At 52.3% G+C, this 25,525-nt stretch overlaps 1 protein-coding gene across 2 annotated transcripts in view; it reads right to left on the reverse strand.

Annotated features, from left to right (window-relative positions):
- The window catches only part of Flt4 (fms related receptor tyrosine kinase 4), a 42,435-nt gene that overhangs the window by 4,427 nt on the left and 12,483 nt on the right, over positions 1 to 25,525 (reverse strand). The window contains exons 2-29 of one of the 2 annotated variants that reach the window (XM_034506296.2): positions 22,982 to 23,078; positions 22,253 to 22,497; positions 21,889 to 22,001; positions 21,636 to 21,798; positions 21,307 to 21,446; positions 20,864 to 21,032; positions 20,465 to 20,582; positions 17,096 to 17,250; positions 16,840 to 17,002; positions 15,562 to 15,688; positions 14,400 to 14,508; positions 13,264 to 13,626; positions 12,811 to 12,957; positions 12,585 to 12,716; positions 12,326 to 12,432; positions 11,891 to 12,026; positions 11,294 to 11,398; positions 10,843 to 10,956; positions 10,544 to 10,632; positions 10,260 to 10,410; positions 9,730 to 9,824; positions 9,307 to 9,429; positions 8,037 to 8,148; positions 5,524 to 5,623; positions 4,342 to 4,447; positions 3,448 to 3,596; positions 2,015 to 2,135; positions 55 to 140 (exon numbers count right to left, since the gene is read on the reverse strand). In XM_034506296.2, coding sequence (XP_034362187.1) covers positions 55 to 140; positions 2,015 to 2,135; positions 3,448 to 3,596; positions 4,342 to 4,447; positions 5,524 to 5,623; positions 8,037 to 8,148; positions 9,307 to 9,429; positions 9,730 to 9,824; positions 10,260 to 10,410; positions 10,544 to 10,632; positions 10,843 to 10,956; positions 11,294 to 11,398; positions 11,891 to 12,026; positions 12,326 to 12,432; positions 12,585 to 12,716; positions 12,811 to 12,957; positions 13,264 to 13,626; positions 14,400 to 14,508; positions 15,562 to 15,688; positions 16,840 to 17,002; positions 17,096 to 17,250; positions 20,465 to 20,582; positions 20,864 to 21,032; positions 21,307 to 21,446; positions 21,636 to 21,798; positions 21,889 to 22,001; positions 22,253 to 22,497; positions 22,982 to 23,078 — 3,835 coding nt within the window. The remainder of the gene's footprint in view (positions 1 to 54; positions 141 to 2,014; positions 2,136 to 3,447; positions 3,597 to 4,341; positions 4,448 to 5,523; positions 5,624 to 8,036; positions 8,149 to 9,306; positions 9,430 to 9,729; positions 9,825 to 10,259; positions 10,411 to 10,543; positions 10,633 to 10,842; positions 10,957 to 11,293; positions 11,399 to 11,890; positions 12,027 to 12,325; positions 12,433 to 12,584; positions 12,717 to 12,810; positions 12,958 to 13,263; positions 13,627 to 14,399; positions 14,509 to 15,561; positions 15,689 to 16,839; positions 17,003 to 17,095; positions 17,251 to 20,464; positions 20,583 to 20,863; positions 21,033 to 21,306; positions 21,447 to 21,635; positions 21,799 to 21,888; positions 22,002 to 22,252; positions 22,498 to 22,981; positions 23,079 to 25,525) is intronic. The other variant, XM_076936928.1, reaches the window with a different exon arrangement.

Consider the following 25,525-nt stretch of genomic DNA (forward strand, 5'->3'; position numbering starts at 1 on the left):
GCTCCCGCTCAGGATCCTCCTTAGGATGCCATGCCCACTGTTGGAGGCCCTTACCTGAAGCTGCCTTCTTGTCTATGCCTGCTTTCTATCTCCTCAAACTCTTCTGAGGCCAGCACCATCCCGCTGTCTGTCTGGTTATCCTGTGGGGAGAGAACCAGCCAAGCCTGTGGACCACATACGAGGCTTTCCTGCAGGGGAGCTGCGTCCCAGCCTGGTCAGGTGTCAGGGAACCTGAGCCTTGCTGGCCTTATACCTGTGCCCATGGGGACTGAGTTAGAGGAGTGGTTTCTAGTCCATCAGAATGTGCAGAGAGGGCCACATGTCTGACACGAAGGGAAAACCTATGGCCTGAGTGGTGGGGGCCGGAGGGGACAGGAGTGCAATGGACATGTACTCATTCCGAGTCCCCTAGGAGGCAGAGCTGGAATCTCAGTGCTGTTCCGAAAAGTCTTCAGTGGGTCCTGGAGACATAAGCTTAGGTATCTGTGGTTGCTCAAGGGTCCCTTCCCGATGACCTCATCAGCCATTCTCCTTGGGCTCACTGACTGGGTCCAGGATCCATGACCCCTTCTGGATGGACTTAGGTCTGAAGCTATAGCCATTGGTCATCAAAGCTCAGGCCTAGGGGCTCAGTCTCTTCACTTACAAACGGACACACTTGCTGAGCCTCCCTGAGCTTCACGCCACCCTCAGATGAGTGGATCCCTGCAAGCTTCCTGTTCTCCATACCCCAACCGCTTTCAGTAACACTTGTATGCTATGGGTTGATGGTGCCAATCACCACCCCTGGGGGCATCTATGGGTCAGGCTGACTGATGCAGTGTGAGTGCTCTCTCTCTGCCTCTCTCTCTCTCCCCCCTTAACGCTCATATATATGTATATTTTCAAATATACACGCATGTCACAGTGTGTGTCGGGAGGTCAGAGAACAACTTGAGGGAGTCAGTTATCTCCTTCCACCATGTGGGTTCTGAGGAATGAACTAAGGTTGCAAGCTTATCTACGGAGTGCTCTCCCTGGCTCCAAGTACCCCGCCTCCTTTAAAAAGCATGGTATCAGCCAGGTGTTAGTGGCAGCAGTGGGCTCATGCCTTCAATCCCAGTGCTTGGGAGGCAGAAGACAGGTGGATCTCTGTGAGTTCTAAGACAGCCAGGGCTACACAGAGAAACCCTGTCTCAAACAACAACAACAACAACAACAACAACAACAACAACAACAACAACAGCAACAGCAACAGCAGCAGCAGCAGCAGCAGCAGCAGCAGCAGCAGCAGCAGCAGCAGCAGCAGCAACAACAATAACCCAACAAAACAAAAGAACAAGAACAACAACAAAAACTAAAAAATCACCACCACCACCACCATCAAAACCATGGTCTCTATACAACTGGGCTAAAATGCTCAGGGAAGCCAGCAGCTGAGAGAGGATAGTTTTGAGTGACCACCAAGATGCAAAAGTACTTGAGATGCTCCCTGGATTCAATATTGTCAAGGATTTCCCCCAGGAGAGGCCTTTGTGCCCATGTATCATGGTGTGGCTCACAATAGGCAAGCGACTGCCAGCCTAGGTGCCATCAGCAGAGGACAGACCAGGAGAATGTGGCGTGGGGTTTTATTCCGCCCCAGAGAAGAACGAAACACTGTTAGCAGGGGATGGAAGGAATTGGAGAATTGCTACATTAGCTGAAACGATGAGCAGAAAGATGAGTATGACATGTTCTCTCACGAGGGAGCTAAAAAGTGGCTGACCTGGCAGGAGAACAGCCATTGATCGAGGTTGGCTGGGAAGAGGGAGAGGAGGCGACAGATGAAGTGAGGCTGGATTAGTGTACCCTAGATGAATGCCTTGAAATATTGCATCCATCAATATGCGTGATCTGCACAGTAATAAAAATTAAATAGAGTGCTTCAGAAGTCTTGTTTGCTTCTCTGTTACTTGCATTGGGAATACCTGATACTGTCCCCCACCTTGGCCCCATCTCAGCTACACCTCCCTCCTCTCTCTCCTTCCCTTACCACAGAGGCTTTGTAGGTTGTAGGGGTCATGGGCAATTCTTCAAACGTCTTCATCCTGGAGGAACCTGGAGTCTTGGTGCCTCTGGCCAGTCGCCCAGGAAAGGACACACAGTTATAATATCTGTGGGGAGAACACAGAAGGTTCCAATGAATTCAGAATCTTTCCTACCTCCCAGACTGTTTCTCTCCTCGCTGAGAAAGGCCTTCTGGTGAGAGGCAGAGTGTGGGTGGGACTTGGGTCCGAGGTCTGGACTGGTCCTCAGATCCCACCTTGGTGTCCATCACACAGCTCAGCTGACCTCAGCATGCCCCTCCCTGCCCTTCCCTGTCTCTCCTGTATAAGAGAACTCTGAGGTGGAAGGACAGTGGGGCAGTCACCCCCAGGCTGAGTGCGGCATGGAGCTGAGGCAGGTATGGCTTTCTTTTCAGGGTGACCATCTTCCTGCTATTAACCACTGACTGGCCTGCCCACGTATGCATGTGTGTGCGCAAGTGTTAGTGTGCATGCTTTGTGCACAGGTTGTTGGGTGCGTGGTAGAAGCAGCCGGGAAAGCACCAGCTCGCTGTTCTGACCCAGGCATGTCCCTGCCCTGAGCACATAGGACAGGAGCCCCAGAGCCCCAGCCTCTCTGTCATGCTTGTGAGAACACAGACGGCACAACATAGTAAAGGTATAAGCTACCAAGGGTAAGAGAGCTTGGGTTCAAAGTGCTACAAACAGGCCATTTCACTCCTGAATATGGTGACTGTGTATGTGGTGTGCACTGCTCTTAGACCTTTGCATGGTCCTGGGGACATGCTGTGGAGTTGAAACAACAATTGCATTCTGGGAGCGTTCTTGGCCTAAATAGTCTACTTTGTATCTCCAAAGAGAGAGAGTCCAAGGTGGGTGCTCTCTTGATAGTGGGAAGCACAGAGAGTTGGAGGAGTCTGGTTGTTGTGGTTTAGATTTGGCTAGAGTGTGTCTCCAAGGTCCATGTGCTGGAAGCTTTAACCCCCATGTGGGGCACTGAGGTGGGGCCTAGTGCGTGGGAACATCACTTCAGAAAGGACTAATGGCGGTCTCTTGGGACCCTGAGATGTTATAAGAAGAGTGGTAAGGGCCTCTGGCTTCCTCTGCCTCTGTTCTCACCACATGCTTTATTCTTCATGTACTTCTGTTATCATGATGCCATCTGCCAGGAAACTCTTGCCAGAGATAAGCAAATGATGGTACCATGCTTTTGAATCTCCACTGATGTGAACTTAATGGACCTTTTTTCTTGGTAAAGTACTCAGTCCTGGGCCTTTTGTTACAGCAATGGACTAAAATGTTCACGGGAAGAGATCTCTCAAGTCACTGTAAGTTGCTTTCCCTTAAGGGCTCATAATTCCATCTCCAAGCTGCTGTCACCATCAGACCCATTCCCAGACCTGGGGAGAGGGAGACTGACCTGGCTGCCAGGCTATGGCAGTGTGTGCTGGGTGGACTACCCTCAGCATCAGCTTCGGTGATATGGAGAGCTGTGGTGGATGCCTGCATGAAGCCATCTTCCTCTGAGCTCTGAGAGCTGTGCAAGGCCATGCATTCCTCTTCCTCCTCCTGGCAGGAATGGGAGACGTTTCCAGGGTCAGAGGCCACCACAAGCCAAGTCAGGAGTCTTAATGCTGTACCCAAGAGTATTGTGGTCCTGACCTCTGCTATAGGGTCAGGGTGGGTTGTGTGTGTGATTGTGTGCTCTGAGGAATAAGTGGGACCATGCTGGGCCCTAGCACTTCAATGCTCACAGCAGGCCAAGGATGGAGTTTGCTAAATGCCTGATGGGCTGGCCTTGTTCAGTTTCCCCAACAGCCCTTCCAGGTCCAGGCAAGTGGGACAGGATGGACCTCAGTTGGGCATCCTCAATTCAGGTTCTAGAGCATGAGATGCCAGCCCCAAGCTGCTACCCTTAGGATAATAATAAGACACAGAGGATATACAAGTTTGTGTTTGGGTGCTCAGCGGGTGCTAGGAGGTAAAGGGATGTACTATCATCATGTTTGGGAAAGCATTGCCTTGCAGGCTCAGTGTGAACCAGCCTAGGGCTCCTTGTGGACAAAGATGACCTCTGACTATCAGTATTGCAGCTTGAACAGATGCTGGTACTATTTGCCCAGCCTCATGCTGACTGAGTTGGAGCTGTGGGCAGTGGGAGGATAGACCCATGGGCCTGAGGCTCAGAGATGTGTGACCTTTCCTTGGTAGCTGACAGGTGACCAGGGCTCAGGGGAGTTTAGAAAGACAGACAAGGCAGGGACCCAGGATAAGGCCATGGGTTGTATCAGGATAGGACAGAGATGAGACTCACCTGCCAGCCTCCACCCTGAAGCAGGTCCCCCAAGATCTCCACAAGGTCAGAGAAAGCAGGCCTTGCTTTAGGGTCTCCAGACCAGCAACTCTGCATGATGTGGCGTCTGTGGGATGCAGATGGCTATTGATCTGTGATCCTTCCACCAGCTGACCCCATTACTCCTGTATCCCCTGGATCACTATGGCAGTTGGGATAGTCAGTGTGTCCCCCCTAAGGTTCATGTGATGGGAGCTTGGTCAACCCAGAGTGGTTGACCGCTATTGAGCTGATAGACCTTTCAGAGATGGTACCCACTGCAGGGTCAAAGGGGCTTATGAATGGATTAATGCTGGTCTCTAGGAATGGGGTCTCCAGAGAGCAGGCTGTTGTGTATAATTCCCTTGTTTCCTGTTTTCTATGTGATCTGTTCCTCTCATGGGCTCCCAGCATGATGCCATCTGCCATACTACAGTGGAGATAGGAGGCCTTCACCAGAGCTGAGTGACGGAGAGGGATGTCTGCTCTCGAACTCTCAGAACTGAGCTAAACAAAATTCCTTTTCCTTATAAAGTGTTCTGTGTCCAGTATGTTATAGGAATGCAAAACTACTCAGACTTCTGTCCTTCACACATGTTCTGCCGTCTCCACTTCAGATTTAACACTGGCTGTCCCCCTGCCTGTCCTCCATCATCCTTGAGCTGTCTTCAGTCCCTCAATTGTCACCTCAATGTCCTCTCTTCCCATGATCACCTGACTTTCTAGTGCTTATCAGGTGTCCCCAGGGTGCCTATATCCCATCTCATTATGTGACTACCATCTGTGTGTCCCCTCCAGAGCAGAGGCTTGGCCTGCTTTATGGGCTCTGGACTTCCAGCAGATGGTACAGTAGTAAGGTCCAGGGTTGGGGGCATATTAGTGGATGAATGAATGGATCAGTGTTGGAATGAGACAGTGTCTACTATATATGTTATACCCATGTGCTATCCCCTGGGCTTGAATTCTACCCCCTGCCCCACAACTTCATGACCCTCTTCCACTGAGTGTCCCCATGCCTGCCCTGAGGCCCTCCTCCCTGCATGTAGGCTTCTCTTTCTGCCTTCTGTCTCATGATCTGCACCAACCCTCCCCATTACCCATTACTGCACAGTTCTTTCTCGGTGTCTGGCTGCCAACAACTGAGTGGCCAGCCATGAGACTCACATGGCAGGAGTGGCCAGCTCCGGGGCCCTCATTCGTGTGCCATCCTTCAGCCGCTGGCAGAACTCCTCATTGATCTGTACCCCAGGGTATGGAGAGGCCCCTGATGGAAGAAAGGTGGTGGGGTTGGTGGGAAGCAGTCTGTCCTTTGTTCAGCCCAGCCTGTCTTGTCCCTTCCTTTCTTGTACATTGCTACTGGAGTTAGTATGATGTCTAACCCAGGGGACATTCCAATTCTTCATCTAATTAAAAGAGGCTGGATGAGGCTGGAGAGATAGCTCAGCAGTTAAGAACACTTGCTGTGCAATCATGAGGACCAGACTTCTGATGCCCACACCTATGTAGCATTTGTCTGTAACCCCAGATTCAAGCAGAGCAGAGATAGGAGAATCACTGGGGATTGTTGGCTTCTAGAACAGCCAAGAAGGAGAGGAAGAGATGGCTCAGTGGTTAAGAGCACTCACTGCTCTTCTGAAGGTCCTGAGTTCAATTCCCAGCACCCACATGGCAGCTCACACCTGTCTGATGCCATCGTCTGGTGCGCAGATGTACATGCAAAGAACCCATACAGATAGAATATTTAAATAAACTGATCTTAGAATAGCCAAGAAAATGCCAGGCCCAGGTTCTGGTAGGGTACCACACACATCCATAGAATCAGAGTGCATTTGTGAGACTAGTTTCTGAGATGGGCGTGCAGCCTCACAGAACCTGTTCAACAAAGTCCTTCTGCATCTCCTGATCATCTTGTTTACAATTGTCCACTTCCAACTTCTTGTTCTTCCTGGGCCACCTGCTCTACCCACCTCTCTATTATTTATTTGTGGATTGTTGCCAGGGATTGAATGCCCTGATGCATGCTAAGCCCACTGAGCTGCACTCTAACCCCTCTTCCTATGGCCCAGCTCCTTCCCGGTCCCTGTGGCTCTGCCAGCAGACCAGGGCCCCCTGTACTATCCAGAATGTTTCTGCTCCTGTTTTTAGTAACTGTTTATCAGGGCTGCTGTTTGGTGACATTTATGTTTTGTTCATTGTCTTCTATCCTTCATGGGGTCAGTTTACATGTGGGGTTTGTGTAAGTAGGTGTGACTGAATGAGAATGCCCCTCCCCAAAGGCTCAAATGTTGTGAATTGCTGTTTGTATTTTCTACTCCCTCAAGAGGGGCGCACATACTCAGGGGAGGTCAGGTGAAATCTTAATTGGTTGGATAAGGCTAGAGCCTGTGATTAGGCAGTGGAAGGGAAAGTAGGTAGAAAAGGGAGAGAGAGAGAGAGAGAGAGAGAGAGAGAGAGAGAGAGAGAGAGAGAGAGGAGGCGTCTAGGTGTGCAGCTTGGATTAGATCAATTGAGTGTTGTGTTCTTTGCATGGGCATTTTGGGGTTGGAGATTTACCATTATAATCTGGCTGGTATATTACAAGTCTCTAGTGTTATCATTTTATGGGGCTAAGGGGATCTGAGTGAGCAGGCTTTCTGCAGGCTAGCCACAGGGGGTGGGTGGTCTGGGGAAACAGATACGGTGGCACTATGTAAATGGCAACTGTAATGATCAAAGCAATAGAGAAAGTAGCTTGGATAACTGTAGCATGTAGTTTTTTAAAAAAAACAAACCACGCTAAACCGGCTATGTACCACCAATGGTGGTCTCGCCAACCCCCATGGCCAGCTCCAAGTGGTGGTCTTACCCTGGTTCCTTTACTAGCTGCTGCCAAGCGGCTCCAGTCTTCCCAGACCATCCACTCCATGTGGCTAGCCTGGGGTCTCACAAGCTTGGCAGCTGGCCAAGGGAACCAGGGCAAGACTGCTGCTTGGGGCTAACCATGGTGTGTGTGTGTGTGTGTGTGTGTGTGTGTGTGTGTGTGTGGTAAGACTGCCAATGCTGGAGCTAGCTGGATTCAGTGTGGATTGTTTTTTTTAAACTACATGCTACACTCATGTATTGGACTGCTTGGTGACCAGGGAGGTCCTTTCTATTTGAGAAAGTGTGCTACTGAGGGTAGCCTTTGATGTTTCAAAAACCTACACCAGGTTCCAGTCTCTTTCTCTGTCTGGGGCCTGTGGATCAGTATGTAGCTCTTGGCTACTTCTCCAGGGCCATGCCTACCTTTGTATGCCATGACAATAACAGACTGACTAAAACTGTAAGAGCCCTGAATCACGTGCTTTTCTTTAGAAGTGTTGCCTTGGCTCGGTGTCTCTTCATGGCAATAGAACAGTGACTAAGACACTGAATGAGCACTGGACTTCCTTTGGGACCCATGGTGAGTGACGAGGCTGCCCTGCTCAGAATCAAAGTGTTGCCAAGAGAGCAGGGGGCTTTGGGAGGCAGGGTTCTCTGGCTAGCTGGGCCAGGCTGGGCAGAGACAGGGGAGTGGGTGGGCTCTGTGACCCATCACTTGCCTCAGAAGGCCCTGGGCTAATAGATCCATGTACAGATACAGTTGTGTGATCAACCTCTGGAGACAAATGACCCCCCACCCCCTTCTCTCATGGATGAACACCTCGCTCTTTACTCACCCAGCGAGAAAATCTCCCACAGCAGCACGCCGAAGGACCACACGTCACTCTGCGTGGTGTAAACCTTATCAAAGATGCTCTCAGGGGCCATCCATTTCAGAGGCAGTCGGGCCTGGGTGGGCAGAAAGAGATATGTCCCATGGTGGAGGAGAGAGGGCTAAGGTCAGGCACCAGGATACCCACAACCCTAGGTTCCTTCTGTGAAGATTGAACATGTCTTCTCTGTAGTTGTCCTGGGTGTCCAGATCTCTCTTCCTACCCTGCTCTCTCTCTCTTCCTCTCGCCCCTCATTCCTTTTCTTTACCTTTCTCCCTCCCTCCCTCCCTCCCACCTCTCTCTCTCTCTCTCTCTCTCTCTCTCTCTCTCCTCTCCAACAGGTATCCTTTGTTCCCAGTTAATCTTCATTTCCTCTCCCCTCTCCCTCCTTTCTCCCTAACCTCTTTTCTTTTTTCTCTGTCCCCTCTTTTCTGTCTCTCTCCCCATTCTTCCTCCCTTCTCTTCTCCCTTCTCTCTCTTCTTCCCTTCTCTTCCTCCCTCAAGCTCTTAATAATGCCTCCCTACCCGCATTTGCCTTCTGCGCTATGAGTCAACACGAAGGACAAAAGCCTTCCATGGGGTGGGTACTCTGGGCCAGGCGGTCACCACACTGCCCTGGACTCACTCTGATCATCTTCTCTCTCCAGCCGTCTTCCTTCCTCCCCCTGGCACAAGCTCTTACTCAGCTCTGATCAGTCATGCACACTCCCTTCTACGAGCCCCATCAAAACAGCCCTGACACTGTCTGCGGACCTGTCTGTGAAGGATTGTCTAGAATAGGCTAATTGATGCGGGAAGACCCAGCCGAAATGTGGGCTATCCTATTTCATGTATCCCAAGCTGAACTGAAGGAGATAAAGAAGAGAGAGAAGCCAGGCAGACATTGAGAAATGGAAGCCAAGCTTCCTCAGCTGAGCTGAGGAGAAGCATTCATTCATCACTGTCTCCTTCCTGACTGGTGCCATAGGAGCCGTCCCTTCTTCCAGACACTATGCTATCTATGCTATGGTGTACTGTATGTTGATTTGGTTAGGTGTTTCATCACAGTGATAAGACATGTAACCAGCACATCTGCTGAGCTCTTAAGAACAGTGGGCCCCCAGCAGCTGGTCATGTATCCTGCCAGACCAAAGGTTCCTGTCACCTCGAGCCAGTGCTGCCCAGAGGACAGTTGGCCTGTCGTCTCACTGTCCCGTCCACCCTGAGTCCCCTGCATCACATAGCCTGCACTCACACTGCCCTTCCGGACATAGTCAGGGTCTTTGTAGATGTCCCGAGCAAGACCAAAGTCGCAGATCTTCACTATGTCACTTTCGGACAGTAAGATGTTCCGAGCAGCCAGGTCTCTGTGAATGCACTAAGGGCGGAGAGAGGGTGGTAGCAATGAGTTTACTTCAACCTCCAGGGTGACATCTTAGCCTAGAGCTCTGAGGTCCCCTAGGTATACCCCTCCCTGCCTGCATCTTGCTCATTTGGAGAGAGATGAGTGGAGAAGGACATAGGAAATTGAGGACAGTGCAGTGAGTTAGGGACTCAGCCAGACTGATTCGATGGTCACTGCTTTGGAGATGTGGAGAAATTACAACTGGGCATATCTATGGCAAGGGAGGTGTACCCTTTTCCTCTGAAAAGAACCTGGTAGTGTCAAGGGACCTACCTTTCGGGAAGCCAGGAACTCCATTCCCCGGGCCACCTGGAAGCTGTAGCAGACAAGGTCTTCCATGGTCAGAGGGCTCAACCATAGGTCCTCAGCTGCACAGAGGGAGGGGAGCTCTGGAGGCGTCTCTGCCAGAGTTCATCTTCCAGCTCAGCTCCAAATTTTAACTTTTGTGAACCCAACCCTGATCACAGCTTTCCTGCCCAGGATCCTGAAACTCCAGACACTATGTGCCCTTGTTATACCTGTTGCCTCCATGCTCTCTGGGACACCTGCTTTTGCACCCGCTCTCTGGCTCTGTATTCCTCCCTGGCCCTATCTGCAATACATCACTGTTTATCCTGTGATACCCAAGATAAATTTCATTTCCTGACCCTGCAGTGTCTTCCTCTCCTGAAGCAGAGTGCATTACGATTCTCCCATAAAAGCCCTGGCACCGACTACCTCAGACTAGGTTATCCCTGGGTAAAGCTAATGGAGAGACTTTACTGGGCCAGACATCCACTAGCAAGCGAAAGCCAGGTTTTTACCTTCTTGGACAAGTGGGGTTCGCCGTGCACTTCCTTTGCCCATCAGGAGCCTTGTGAACAGGGCCCTGTCGCTGCTTCCAGATCTCCTCCTATCAGCCTTGGCGCCTTCCACCATCGCGCGGAAGCGCCTGCGTTGCTCGGGAGACTTCTCCTGCCAAAGCGAAGTGAAGAGCTGTCCCAAGGTGACCACCCTAGCGGCAACCTTGGATCTCCATCTCAGCCAACCTGGTGCCCAACCATTCTCTCTAACTGGGCTCCTGCAACAGGCTGGGGTACCCACTTACCGCGTAGGGGTTGAACGCCTCCCGCTTGACGCGCAAGAAGTTGGAGAGGTTGCCGTATTTGCAAAACTCCACGATCACCATGAGAGGGCCTAGGGCACCACAAAGCAGAAGTCAAGCACTCATTCGGTGATACTGGCTGCGCATAGGCAAGGCGCCTCTACCTCTGTAGTCTATCCTTCCTGCTCTCCACTAGGCTCCAATGTTAGCACACCCCAGGATCCGCATGGCTCCTCCCATTCGTAGTGAGAGTGCCAACGCCCATTGCCCAGTCCTTTCCCCAGGACATCTCATTTCCATACCATTGGGCTTGGTGCACGCTCCTAGGAGGTTGACCACATTGAGGTGGTTGCCGATGTGAATTAGAATCTTGAGCTCGGACATCAGGGCACGGTGCTCGCTGGCAGTAGCGCCCTCTGGAGGAGAGACAGAGGCATATCACAATGCCAAAACGGCCCTGGTGTTTTCCCCAATCTGCTCAATCCTCCTGAGACACTCAACTGATTTAGCAAAGGCATGCTCAGCGCTGGCGCTGGGGGTGCAGGCTACACTGAGTCCCTAGTACGTGCTGCTAACCCTAAGGCAGAGGGTTTGGGTAGAGGTTTGAGTCTGATTCCTAATGCCTTTCCGTTCAACTGTGGCGGGGATTGTAGCGCTGAGGGTTTCCCTTCTTGCTCTTGCATTAGTCTTCCCCAGAGCTCATGACCCTCCCCTAGCTGCACAGACAGAGCTTTCTACATGTGAGCCCCATACCTTTCAGCATCTTCACGGCCACGGTGTCGCAGCTGCTGCCTTTATTGATGCCAAAAGCCGAGGCTTCCACCACCTTCCCAAAAGCCCCATGGCCTAGGACTCTCCCTGTGGAAGCAGGGGGCCAGTTCCAGGTGAGCTGTACGGGGCTGGGGGCTGGGGAGTGAGGATGGAGAAGGGTGGACAGCAGGGGTGACCTGTCCCCAGAGCTTGGGGCAGGAGGAAAATGGAAGCCTCTTCTGCCAAACAGGAAGGGGATAGGGAGTGGAGTCTTAGAGAAGGAAAGCTGGAGAACTGGAGAGGAGAGACAGACAGGAAGGCCCCAGCATCCTCTCCAGGCAGGTGGGACAGGTCCACCCTGCTCAGAGCAGCAGGAAATGACCTCGGGGGGCCTGGGAACTGGGAGCCCTGGCTGTGGTTCTGGGGATTCTGGCCCAGCTAGAACTGGTCAGTCCAGGTGGGGACCAGGAGGGCCATCCTGGCACAAGTTCTGAGAAGGGAAGGGTCTCTGTTACTTCAGCCTGCCTGACCCCGTGGCAGCTGAAGCCGTCTCTGCCAGGCAGTGAGGACTGGGTGGGGCAAGCTGGGAGCTGGCCTCACCGAGGTGCAACCTTTCCCTGGGGAACTCCCACTGGCTGGCGTCATAGGACAGGTATTCACACTGCTCCTCCAAAGGCACCTCCCCGGGGTCCATGATGATGGACAGGTAGCCCGTCTTGATGTCTGCATGGGCAGGCTGGGGGTGGGGGTGGAGACAACTCATTGATTTGGACATTTCACTGTGGCTTGGATTTATTTTGCCTAGGACAAATGGCTCTTGCTTCTGGGTTCTCAGTCAAGAAGGGGGACAGGCCAACAGACAACTTCTGCTCCAAACATGGGAGAGAGTGTGTGTGTGTGTGGATTCCTAGGGCAGGAAATTGATAGGCGAACCAGGATGGGAATCTTAAGGGTTTGCTGGATTGCGAATGGAATAGGGACACAGGAAGCCCGATTTGGCACTGGAGAGAATGTCTGCAGGGGGAGCACCCTCACCCTTTTCATGTTACAGAAGATGAGCAGGAGGAGGACCCAGAAGAAGACTGCGATGACTCCAGTGCCAACGAGTATCACAATCTCCATGCTGCCTTTATCTTCAGAGCCTGGGCAGGTAGATAGTGGGTACATGAGAGGGAAAAAAATGTCTGCAATAGGAAGTGCCCCTCGTGCTCCGGAACTACTTTACAAAATGGCCACAGGAAAGCACCAATGGGGTGTTCTGTGGTGGGTTAAATAGAGCCATGCAGGGACGCACCTTCCACTGCCACGCTGGCAGAGGAGTTTACGCAGCCCTTGGCATTGCACACACTGCACAGGTAACGACCGGCGTCCTCCTCGCGCACGCGCTGGATACTCAGCCTCTGATTGGAGTCTGCCAAGTCGATTCCTGCAAGAGGTAGGATGAAAGCTCCAGCACAGGTTGGTATAGGGACATTGGCCTTGCAGACCTCCGCTCTATCACCTGAGGCAATCTTCCTTACCTGACTCTTTCTCCAGGAGCCTTTCATCTTTGTACCACACAATACTGGGCACGTGTGCTCCGGCCACCGGGCAGCGCATCTCCAGTGAGTCGCTCACGTTCACCAGGAGGTCGGTCAAGTTCTGCGTGAGTCGAGGAGCTTCCAGGGCTGGGGCAGGGGTAGAGAAGGAACTAAATGAAGGCGCAGAAACCAAGAGGGTGCCTAGGGATGGGGCTTGAAGTAGGGATAGGTGTAGTGATGGATGCAAGGGTGAGATGGGTGGCATGGCGCTGAAGGATCAGGGACTGAGCATGCGAAGGACTTCTACGGCTAGGCTGGGCCTCAGGGGTGCTTCTGAAGACCCAGGCTTGGGATCTGACCACCCAGGGCTGTGCTGGACTGGGTGCAAAGGTAGAAGTTACAAAGGCTGAGAAACGTGGCCCCACCTTCTCCGGCTTGCCACGCCCACCTCACCCTGCACGGACAGGTACTTCTTGTGGCAGTGCTTGTCTTGGCTGCGCCTATCCTGTACTTCACACACGTAGTCACCCTCGTCCTCAGGCGCCACTCGGGGGATATTCAGGCTGAGAGTGGCGTGGCGGGCCCCAGGCTCCGCCTCCTCTAGGTTGGCCTCTAGGGGCGTGGCAAACAGGTGCACATTCTTGCAGTCGAGCAGTAAGGGGTTCCCTTGAGCATCGTGCAGCGTGGAGAGGTTAAGCCGGTACCAGCGCAGATGCTCGTACGTGTAGTTGTCTGCCTGGCAGCTGAGGCGCACGGACTGGCCTTCTAAGGGATCCTCAGAAGGCTCTGATTCGATACTGAAGCCGTCCGGGATGGCTGAGAAGGGGAGAGGAACCCGAGTGACACTGTCTCCATGTTTACTGCCACAGTGTGGCACTTCACCACTCAGTTCTCAATCAAGGGTGTACATAGCGTGTTGCCAGGTTTTCACGTTGTCTATAACCCACCCCCTCTCCTGTTTCTTCTTCTCCCTGATACAAGGAGCCACCACATCGTGGAAGCTAGTCTCATCCCTGGGCTTTAGGCTCCTCCTGTACTGCTACCTTTCCCACACTCCTAGCCACGCCACAAGCAGGGAGCAGTCCACACACTTCCTGCAGCCCAGGTCCTGGAGCTCTATCACCAGACCCGGGTGGTTGGGGCGGGGGTGTCCTCGTTCTCTTTTGCTACCGCCCACACCCTGACCCTGGCTTTTCCTTGGAATGATTTAATTAGCGTTTGCCAGTGCCATTCTCTCGGTTTCCACCAGCCCTTTCAGGTGACTTCATCCATAGTCCTGGACCCAGTAAGTGTCCCCTCCTGTGACCCCTGGCTTTCTAGAGGTCACTAACCCATTTTAAAATCGGAGTAAATGATGGGAATTTCTCTCTACTGCAACACGCACACACGAACCCTGGGACTCTAAATTGAGAACAGGTGCCAGGATATAGGCTGAAAATCCCTAAATTTATCTTCCATTCTATGCCGAGGTGGTGTGGTGGTGGTTGTTCCATGGGCTGGGTCCTCCCACGGTCACCAGAAAGTTCATTCCTGGCACCCAGGCCTGCCTAGGTGAAGTGGTACTCCCTGGGGACAGTCTGGTTACTCACTGGTCACATAGAAGTAGATGAACCGCTCATCCTGGCCCACTTTGTTGAAGACCACACACTTGTACATGGCTGACACATTGGCATCCTGGATCACCAGCTTGCTCACCGTCTACCCAGAACAGAGGCATAAGACTCCATTGTATACCTGGACCCTCCTCCTCTTCAAAGAGGCTATTGTGCTCCCTAGTAATGGGGGAAACTGAGGTTTGTGCTGGCAATGACCAAAGTCTAAAGACTGTCCGGAACAATGAGGCAAGGTCTTTGGCAGTAGAGAGGCAGTGCCCCGGAAAAGCCAAGAAACAACGTATAGACAGCTGGCTTAGGTTGTAGCTGAGGCTGGAAAGTGCCAAAGGCAAGACCAGGGGTACTTATCTGTGCCATGTTTCAGACTGTAGCCATGTTGAAGGGTCAGAAACCAGTTTGGCAACTGGGCCTGTCTCAGCAAGGGTTAAAAGTCAGACTGCGATGAGTCACATCAGGGATAGCTACTTCTGAATTGCTGCTTAAGGTCAGTAGCTGGTCACTGTTCAACGTCTTTGTGATGTGCCCACGTTAATCTGAAGGCATACACCACTTCTCCAGGGTCCAGGATAGTGGAGAAGGTGTGTATATGTATGTGTATGGGGGTATCCCAAGATTCTAGAAAATTCTGCTCTCAGGGACTAAGAAATTTGAAAAATAGGGGAGGAGAGAGGTACACAAGCCCTGCCTATCATCCAAAGACCCCCCCACCCCCATCCCAAGCCGGGCACTTCCTGGCCGGGCCTGGAACAGGAAGAGGCTCTGGAGGTGTGTAGGAAAACAGGAAGTGACTGTAGGAAGTGGGTGCCTTTGTTCAATCCCCCTCCCCCTCCTGGTCAGCAGCTCACCAGCCTTCTATGGAGACCTTGTCAGCCCCCATCCCCATCCCCTCCCAGCCTTGGGACTTATGGGCAGCTGGATTCTCCTGGATCTCAGCTTCCTTGTCTGGGAAGGCCTGGCTCACACGCAGGCAGGGGAGCTGAGGTCCAGAGTTGGCAGGGAAGTCACCTGCCTGTCAGCTGCAGTTCCCAGAGCTCTGCAGGCCAGGTGGAAACCCAACACAAGCAAGAGGCAGCTCTTTTTCTCCTCTCATTGACACAACTTGTCTGGATCTGTGTCTTTCTCTCCATATGGCCTGTACCTTATTCTTCCCCTCCACAAACTCAGTCCAGCTGTCCAGGCTCTCGATGGGGTTCACAGCATCCTGAATGGTCACCTCCTTCCAGTCCCGGCACTGTGGCATGCCGTCCCGCTGCTGCCGCCTCCGGCTGCCAGGGGTGAGGAGGGACATGGGCAGGTCAGGAATAAGGAAGGGAAGACCTAAGCGGGGCTAGGGGTCACACCTTTGTTATCCTCAGACATTGTCTCACACTACAGTGGGTAAGAGACACCCCTCAGGCCTGGGAACAAGGACAATGAGGGGCTAGAATATTGTTGCAGCTTCACACAGACACTGTTCTGTCCTATGTCAGCCATGTCTACTTCCTGCAGAGTCCACCTTGGATATGCTCACCTAGCTTCCAGGAGGACCATAAGTTACCACTCTGCCCCATGAACCCCGTCTCAGATGCTTCTCCCTCTCTTTTCTCCTAGGCATGCTCAGTGCTTCAGTCTTCTACTAGCATGGGGCTAGACAAGATCTTGTCTGCCCTTATCTGAAGAGTGGAGAGGGGTCATCCCAGGACTCAGTCATTTGGCCCAGAGCATAATGGTAGACCACTGGAAGAGGCAAACTTGGAGATACCAGTGTGAGCTGCAGTTTCACAAGAGTCCCCTAAGAGCCTTGAATGTGTCAGGCTGTCTCAGGCTCACAGGCTGCTTCTCCTGAGCCTTCCCACTGATTGCTCTGGAGCCACAGCCCCTGGGCCAGCAGGTGGGGCTAGACACCTTTCTTTCCTGTGTTCCTGGCTTCTGTTCATCCCCTAGCATGCAACCACAGAATCTTTCACTATCTGTCATTGTGCTGCTTGAATGCCCTTCCCCAGGTTCCCTAAGGCCTTCAAAGTTTCTGCTCACGTGACCCCCTCCTCCTTCTCTGTTCCTTGTGTGTCTAATTTATCTCTATCTAGAATATCCTTCTAGGCTCTTCTGTCCTTTTTCTTATTTTTTATTTTTTATTCTGGCTTTGAGTTCATTATGTAGCCAAGGACGACCTTCAGTTCCTGATGCCTTTGCCTCTACCTCCCAAGTGTTAGCGCATGCCACCACACCTACCCAGCTCTAGCCACCTACTAGCCCTTTTGAAATTGAACTGGGTGCAGGGAACATGTCTCATCTGGGCAGGTTTTGTTGCTTATAGCTTTGAGCTTGGGAAATTTGTCTCCCTTCCCTGGTCCTGTTTCCTCAACTACAAAGGGATGCTGTGATCGAGCTAAGATCTTGTGTGTAGAGAATGGGGTGTGGTGGGGGACATACTCACAGGCTGCGCTGGGCATATGTCTTGCAGGGTGTCCAGGGCCTCCAGTGCCACTGAACATTGAGAGGTTGGGGTACCCCATAGGCGGTGCAGGTGAGGGTCTGGCGACTGTGGCGGGAGTAGATGCTGGGTGAGGAGGCTTCCTTCTCATAGATGTGGGGAGGCACTGTGGCATAAGGCAAACAGCCAGTCAGCTGGCTCTTATCGCCACCCACCAGCCCCCGAGACTCATGCCTTTTCCCATTCTTCCAGGTTGTACCATTCACCACCAGCTCCAGACTGATGTTTTGCCTCAGACCAGCTGCAGAGTTCCACAGAGCAAGAGTGTAGATGCCTGCACTGGCTTCAGTCACCTCTTTGAGCACCAGAGCATGAGGATTGTGACGCCCGGTCACTGCCTTTCTGTCCTTGTACCTGGCAGAGCAAGGGAATTCAGATGCTGTGGGGACCAAATGCTAGCTCTGTGCTTGCATTTACAGGACCTCCAATGAGAGGGAAGAGCTGAGCACATGGAGTGTTTAATTGCCTGGTTCTTGGTTTCCTGTTGGTCACCAGAATCTTTAATGATCAATCTACAATACCTGATGGCATCAACAAGAACAAATTTTGTTTGAGAATGCCATAATAAATCCTATTCTTTGTATGCTAATTAAAGATAAAGAAAGCAAGACAAGCTAAAACCCCAAATACCCAATGCTCAAGTCCCTTCTACAAAGTGGCACAGACTTTTCACATAAGCTATAGACACTTCTCTATACACTGTAAATCATCTTGAGATGACATCTGCATACATTAGGTTTCATAAAAGGTTGAGATCTTCACGTGCTCAGGTACTATGATAAAAACAAAAGGTTCAGATACATTTTAGAGAATATTTTCCATCCAAGGTTCATTGACCCTATGGCTGCAGAATACACTAATATGAAGGGCCACACATACTGCTGGAGGTGGGACGAGAAGGCCATGTGGACACTCTTGATACATCAGGCTAGAGCAAGAAGGGCAGCAGGAGTGTGGGATGGACAGAGTCCCTGGTCTGAGGAAAGGCAGACAAAAGCTCTAGACTGGGCTGCCTTGTGTGGCCAGCTCAGCAACGTCACTGACCTTCAGGTCCATCATGAGATCCGCGGTGGCACTTCTGGACTCACCTCTAAATCCTTTGAAACCCCCCCCCCCCCCCCAGTTTCTGCTTAGGGAAGCCACCCTCTCTTCAGTGAACTTGGTCTAGGGACTAGGAAGGCAGTTTCCCAGTTCCTCCATGGAATTCTTCCGCACCTGATGGTGGGCTTCAGCATAAGAAACTGACTCCTTTCTCACAGTGCATACTGATGAGGGAAGGAACAGAACAGCTGAGCACATGAGTGTTAATTGCCTGGTTCTCTGACACCTGCCTCTGGAAGCTTCTGTGAGTTCACCAGACCTGGAGCCTTCACAGGGCTTCTGTATTACTGCAACCCTAGTTTGGATGCTCTTTCTGTAGATGACAATTTGCATAGCCCTCTCCTTCCTGCACTGGGGCTGCAGTATTGGCTCTTCAAAGAAGGTTGTCATCTGGTCCTGCCTGCCATGTTCCCCTGCCTACCCAATACCCACCCTCCTTCCCTCCCTCCCTCCCTCTCTCCCTCTCTTCCTTCCTCTCTCCCTCCCTTCCTTCCTCCCTTCCTTCCTTCCTTCCTTCCTTCCTTCCTTCCTTCCTTCCTTCCTTCTGATCTGATCAAACCCCAGGACCTACACTCTTATCTGGCACACTGGGTTTTATACAAGTATCTGTTGGTTGACTATTCTCTCACTGAGCTGTGAGCTTCAGTAAGGACAGGGACAACTCACTGCTGTATCCTGTTTACATAATGCCCCACTGGGCATGTGTGGTCACTCTAGTTCTCTTCTGCAAGTGTAAGCAAATGCCTTATACCCTAGACTTTCTGCATCCCGAGTCCTGATTTCGAGGCCCTTCCCCTCGGATAGGCTAAGCTATGACTCCATGACCCCGAAAAGGCACATATCTTAGGTAGATTTGGGAATCCCACTCTCAACTGTGGCTTAGAGAGGGCTTAGAGAGGAATGTGTCTTGCCTGGGATCACAGAGCAGGGCAAGGAGGACAGGGGTAGACCCAAGGCTGTGCTAGCTGCCTGGCTGTGGTGCAGAAGGCTTGTCAAACCCCAGCTTGTTACTTTGCCAGGTATGTGACCCTGGAAAGATACCTAAACTCTCCCAAGCCTCAGTGTCTTTATTTGACAACTGGAACAGTGTACTTGCAGGAAATGCAAAGGCTCACTGAAATAGTGCCTGCACCTTGCTGGACACACTGGTCAAAGACACAGCCTGGCTGTATGTCCGCTAGACCATCCATTCGATGACTTAGAGTAATCCCAACCTGGTGCCTCTTAAACAGTGGTCACCTGTGAGACTGTGATGAACACATGTGCTCTGGGACAGCTGCACACTTCTGAGAGGAAGATGTTAGCTAAGTGGGAAGAGAAGAGTCAGAGAAGGTAGATATGTTCCTGTGGAAAACTGCTGAGAGCAGGCTTAGTCCTGGTGGCCTCAGAGGTCAGAGGACTCATTTATGCTTCACCAGTGTCTCTAGGACTTCCCCTTTAGGACTCTGATACTATGCCATGTGGTGCTATATGGCTCAAAGCTATGGCCTTAGATGGAGGATTTGAAGAGCCACAGGCTTATAACCGGGACAGCCTGAGCCTTCCCAGAAGCTAGCTTCCAGCCTATGGCCTAAGGTCCTGGCTGAGAACCTTTGGTGCCTCTGTTTGTCCTGGCACCAGAACTTTTTACCAAGTGTGAGGTGCCTCAAGCTTGGAAGGGCAGGGCTACTCTGGCTTGACAGGAAGAGACAAAACAGGAGTTCCTGCCAGGAGACCTGGGGCTCAGGTGGGAATACTTGTCCCTCTTCTGGCCCATTTCCTTACCTGTTCAATATAGGGGGGGTGGGGCTACAGTAAGATCTATCATGATTGAATCTCTGAGTGTAAGGGAGGCTTGAGGCTCTGTACTCTCTTGGGAGGACATAGAAGATACATCACTGAGGGTCCCCTCTGTGTGTCCTGGGCATACCCTATAGGGAAAGCCCAACTCTCAGTTCTCCTACAGGCCTCTCGCTACCATATAGCGCAGAGCCAGGCTCCATAACAATTTATTGATCTTATGATAGCTTAGATTTGTGAGTCAGAAGGTCCTCAGAGAAGAACGCTTATAAGAAGGGAGCCCAGAGAGGTAGCCACTGCAGAGCAGGCCCTGAGTTTGCTCCCTGTGTGAAGATCCAGCTGGCAGAGCCTTGAGGAGTCTGAGGGGATGTAAGAAGCAGGTATATAAAATCCCACACTGCTCATCACACCCCACATATCAGACCTGGGGTTTAAAACATTTTGAGGTTTGGCTGCTCCTGGGCTAAGCTTCTTGTAGCTGAATATGTATACTCATTCCCCCTAGGGGCTGTTTAGTGAGGGTCCCACCTGCGTTTCAGGATATATAGGCCCTGATGGTCAGAGACAGATCCTCTTTCGAGAGTCAGGGCTACTGATCTGATGGGGAAGGACATCGTCCTTTTCATTCTTTGGCCATTCCTTGTGTTAAGCCTGGCAGGGCAGCAAGGGGAGGGGCCCAGACTGTTACCATTGGAACTCTGGTGGGGGATAAGCTGCCAGCTTCACAGGCAGCTTCACCAGCTCGTCACCGGCAGTGGCCTCCAGGACAGGTCCTTTGAGCCACTCGACACTGATGAAGGGCTTTTCTGCCAAACAAGAGGCATGAGTGTTAACTTGGGGCTGACCGTCCACCAGGCTTTCCCAGCCTCTCCCCCTGCAGACTGGGGCTTGCCTTGCTGTCCAGCTGGTAGGAGCTGGGCAGGGCTTCCCCTCAGAGCCCTTCCTTCCTTTTGGCTGGCCCCTGCTGCTCAGGTGCATCATGACCTCTGACCCACAATGCATAAAGACCCTTGTTCTCCAGGTTCCATGATACTGGACCCATCCCATCCCATGCCGGGCACAATAACCTCAGCCTCCCAGGTCATACCGTGCACAATGACCTCCGTGCTTTCCCGGAACCGCTGAATCCCATTGTTGGCCTCACACACATAGGGGCCCAGGTCGTTCTGGCTGACATTGTGGATGGTCAGGATGCTGGAGAGTTCTGTGTGGGTCTGCTGGGAACGCCGCTCAGGTACCCACTTAGCCCGCTCTGCCTGCCGCACCCAGAGGAAGCTCAGGATCAGCAGGCAGGCAAGGGTAGACTTAACCCAGCAAAGGCACACCCCCCTGCCCAAACACAAGTAGCCCTGGATGCCCAGCTTCAGAGTTTTACTTTGGGATAGAAAACTTTCCCATCAATCACTTGGGTTCCTGAGTCTGTGTCTCCTCCACACAGAGGCACAGGTAGCATGGACATGATGAGTCCTAGGGGTGACACTGAGGACAGGGCTATGGAAATAAGGAACCTGGCAGAGCTGCCAACCTTACCTGCTTCCCTGGATAGTCCCAGTCGAAGGTGACACCCGAGTTGAACTCAGCCCATACTGTACAGTTCAAAACCAGCTTCTCTCCAACCAACAGCTCCAGTGACTTCTTGGGGTACAGCTGGATGTCATAGAGCTCATTGCCTGGTGACACACACAGTGTCACCTCCCACATTCCTCATAGGATAGTACATGCAGAGCAGTGGGTGATAAGACCGTCCATGACACTAGCAGCCCCATGACTGGGAACTAGTAAGACGGGGTTCTATGTCTGCCCTCTTCTTGGGGGTACAGAGAGTAGTGACTAGGTGAGATAGAACTAGCGCCCCCTACCTGTGACGTGCACGAGGAAGGGATTGGAAAGGAAGTCCTGGTCGCCCCAGGTGGTCTCGCACTGCAGGTACCAGGCATCATGCAACACTGAAGTGGGCACCTGCATGCCCCGGCGGTCATCCCACAATACCTCCTGCCCATCGGGGCGCAGCACTGAACCTTGCTGGAAGAACATAGGGATGGTCAGCTGCCGTTCCCAAGGATGGCACAGGAGGGTGGGGTCTTGGAGTCAGGCTGGGGAAGGGAATAGTACCAAGCGCAGCGTGATGTTGAGGCCGGGAATGGACACCAAGCAGGGCACCCACATCGAGTCCTTCCTGTTGACCAGGAGCGTGTCAGGTTTGTTGATGAAAGGCTGTTCAAAGTCTGAGGAGATGGAATAGAAGCTGGGTAAGGCAACAATAAAGCTCAGGGAGTCTCTGGCTAGGGCAGGGGGCGGGGCGTGGCGGAAGTACAAAGGAGCCCTGTGGGTCAGAGTGGTAAAGTTCTAGCCTGCTGCTTCTGTGTGGAACAGAGAAAGCCCCGTATGCACTCCTGCTAGCCTGGTGTCAGCGGGCTGGAAGTGGAGTGAAGGTCCCAAGTACTCCCTCCAGGACTCTGCCCAAGACAGGTCTCACCTCTTACAAACACATAGGTGCTGGCGGCTGTGGTGCCCTCAATCCGGGCCTTGATGTACTTGTAGTAGCAGTGGTAGCTGCCCGTGTTGTTGGCATGAGTCTGGGCCAGCAGCAGCACCTTGCAGTAGGGCCTAGCTTCTGTGCCTTCACAGTCTTGCACAACCCGTGTGTCTTCACTGTCCTTCCCACCTGAGGTCAGTACCTCCTGGGCCCCTGGCCAGGCCCACTCTAGAGGGTGCTGCCCCCTAGCAGAGAATAGGAGAAGTAAAGATCTCTCCTACCCAGATTTTACATAAGCCACCAAGGAGCCTCCCTCAGGGGCTAAGAGCTTCACCATCCTTATCTCTTTCCAAGGAAGAGTAATCCAGGATTGGGGAATATTCCCCAGATCCACCCGCTGAGCCTTTGACTCTCTGCCTGGTTCTTGGGGCTATGAATGGGCAGGCTGATCATATTGGCCTTGGCTAATAGCTGGTACTGTGAGGAGGCCTGGGGCTAGTGACAGGTGACTGGGAATGGACGGAGGTGACTAGTGGAAGAGAAGGGAAGGCTAGGTGAGTGCAGGGTGTCTATCTGCAACTCTTCTGGGGGACCATGCCCTAGGACTCCCACTCAACCTCTGGGACTCTCTGTCCTGGGAAGGAGTGGCCTTCTGGTTCTTTAGCCAGCCACCTCTTGTCCTAGCCTTGGGCAGCCATCATGAACTACCATGTGGGGAGGAGCCAGTACCTGCAGGATATGGATAGGCTGTCCCCGGTATCAATCACATATGAATCCTCGGTGATGTTCAGGGTTGGAGGGGTCATGGAGTAGCCATTTGCCAGGCCTGGGTTGAAAGACATGGTTATTAAGGAGCTACATCATAGGGCCATGTGAAAGCTCCTTCACTGTCTAGGCACAGGTGGGCCTTCTGGGAGGCTGACGCAAGGCAGGGCCAGCCTAGTATCTTTCAGTCTGCATAGCCTTGTCTCCCCAAGTGCATTTTGACGACAGCATCAATCTGAAGGACCCATAACAAATACTAATCTCCACCACAAATTGTACCTTGCTCTGGCCAAGGCCACCAGTCCCCTACCACCACACTAATGCCGCCAATCCCAGCTAACCGTGGCTGCTTCCCTGACCTCTGACCCTAAGTGATCTGAGCTGCCAGCAGGAAGCAGGAAGAGGAGGAGCCCCTAGGTTTATTCCTATGGGATGGGGGTTGTGGGGGGCTGGGGGAAAGATTCGGGGTGTGGAGTCTCCAGAGCTCTGCCTGAGATCCCGTCTACCCCTTGAATCTCACATTTATACCCACCGCTTATGACAGGTTCATATATCCTACCTATACCTACACTCTACCTTGCCCTCTCCTAGGTCCCTGACAGTTCCTTTCTTCATAGTTTCTAGGCTCTGCAAGCTTCTCTCTGCCCGACTGCCTGAGCCTCCTTTGGGTTCTGCCTGCTTAGGTCTCTTCCACACCCTCAGGCCTTCTCATGGTGCTTCTCCCCAGATGCACGAATGAACCTGCTTTAGCTGGTGAACTCACCTTCAGCCTCCCGTGACTAGGCTGATTAGGCGAGGCCTCTCTGCTCTACAGAGCTCTGTGGGTCACATAGTTCTGTACCCACCATTCATCTCCCCAGTAGGGTGTGAATGTACACATGCATATACGTGTGTCTGCATGTGTGTGCAAGTGTAAACGCATCTATTTGTATCTGTGTGCAGATATGCATGTCTTTGTTGAGTCATGTGTGCCGCTTTAGCTGCGTGTGCAAATATGCCTGATTGCGTATCTCTGACATGTTCTCAGTTGCATATATATGCACTTGACAGGGTGGAATCCTGATGGGGGGTAACGGGGAGCATGGCCTGGGGGAGGTCTGGGCCTGGAACTTCGGCAGATGCATCCTGCCAGGATCATCCTGAGACAACAGGAAGGGAGGACTGTGTGGCTGGAGGCCCAGGGCTGTGTCCTGTCCCTCCCCCCTAGTCCCTGTCCTCCTGGGGTGGTTGTCACAGACCACTCTCCTGCTCCCAGCCTCGTTCAGTCCTTTAGGCCCTTGGAGTTTGGAGCAGTAACTCAGACTGTTTGTTCATCAGCCAGTTCTGTGGTACTAGGTCCTCGCCTTATAATTAATTAGTGGGGGTAGAAGTGCAGAGCCAAGAGTACCCCACTATGCGTGGTTCTATGTACCCTGATCACAAGCCACCTGACCAAGTGGTATGGTGATAGAAAAACACGCTCCACACACCATGGTCTCATTTTAGCATCACGCAGACAACAGTCAATACCCACTGATCTCTCTCTTCTGGTTACAATTTGTAATTATTTCCCCTCTTCTGCCCCTATCATCTCCCAGACAAAATTTCCTGGGACCTTATTAAGTATCTAGTCCCATGGTTCAGTCTGCGAAACTGAGGCCTCAGCTGGACTGAGGTACTGGCCTTCATAGGTAGTTGCTTGTCTGGATAGCCACTGTGACTGCTGCCAAGGTCTCCCTTTTGTGCTTAGGCCTTGATACCCATGTCAGCTGCCCTAGCCATGGGACACGGCTTGCTCTGAGGTTTTGAGGTGAGACGTGTCTGGACTCTGCAGACTGCTTTCTAAACCAGTGGGTACCTGACCTCCTGGGCATGTCTGAGGAGACTTCGACTCTTGGTGCAGAGAGCTTGCAGAAGGCTCAGCTTCAGGGAAATTAGGAAAAAAGGACTCCCAAGAGGGTCTCTGTGAAGCCAGGCTTTGGTTTTTCTAAGGCAGAGTTTCTCTGTGTAGCCCTGGCTGTCCTGGAACTTGCTCTGTAGTCCAGGCTGCCCTCAAACTCAGAGATCCGTCTGATTCTGATTCCTGAGTGCTGGGACTAAAGGAGTGTGCCACCACTGCCAAGCAGCTACTTTGAAGTAAAAGTAGGGTCCTCCCCTGGCTAAACACTGAAGAAATGAATGAGGCTATCCTAGGTAGACAGCTGGGCAAACACATAGGTGACTGAGTGGACGGTGGACTATAATCTGAGCTACAGAAGGAGGGGGTATGATGGGCATGGGTCATGACCTGTGGGAGATGAGGTCAGGGTGAAGGCGGCATGTGGCATATGAGGAGAGCTACAATGGTCAGTGCCCTTCTACCTTGGTCCCATCTAGAAGAGAGGGCAGTCTCCCAGAGATGTTAGGAATGCACATCTGTGTGTACTCCTGGCAACTGTCAGCTGCAGAGCTGTGGCAATTGCAAGCCCAGCTTTCTTTGGGGACTCCTTTGCTTCTACATTACAGCAGAGGGGCAGCCCACTTTCTGGC

Source organism: Arvicanthis niloticus, chromosome 6 (genome assembly GCF_011762505.2).
Source record: "Arvicanthis niloticus isolate mArvNil1 chromosome 6, mArvNil1.pat.X, whole genome shotgun sequence".
NCBI lineage: Eukaryota > Metazoa > Chordata > Mammalia > Rodentia > Muridae > Arvicanthis > Arvicanthis niloticus.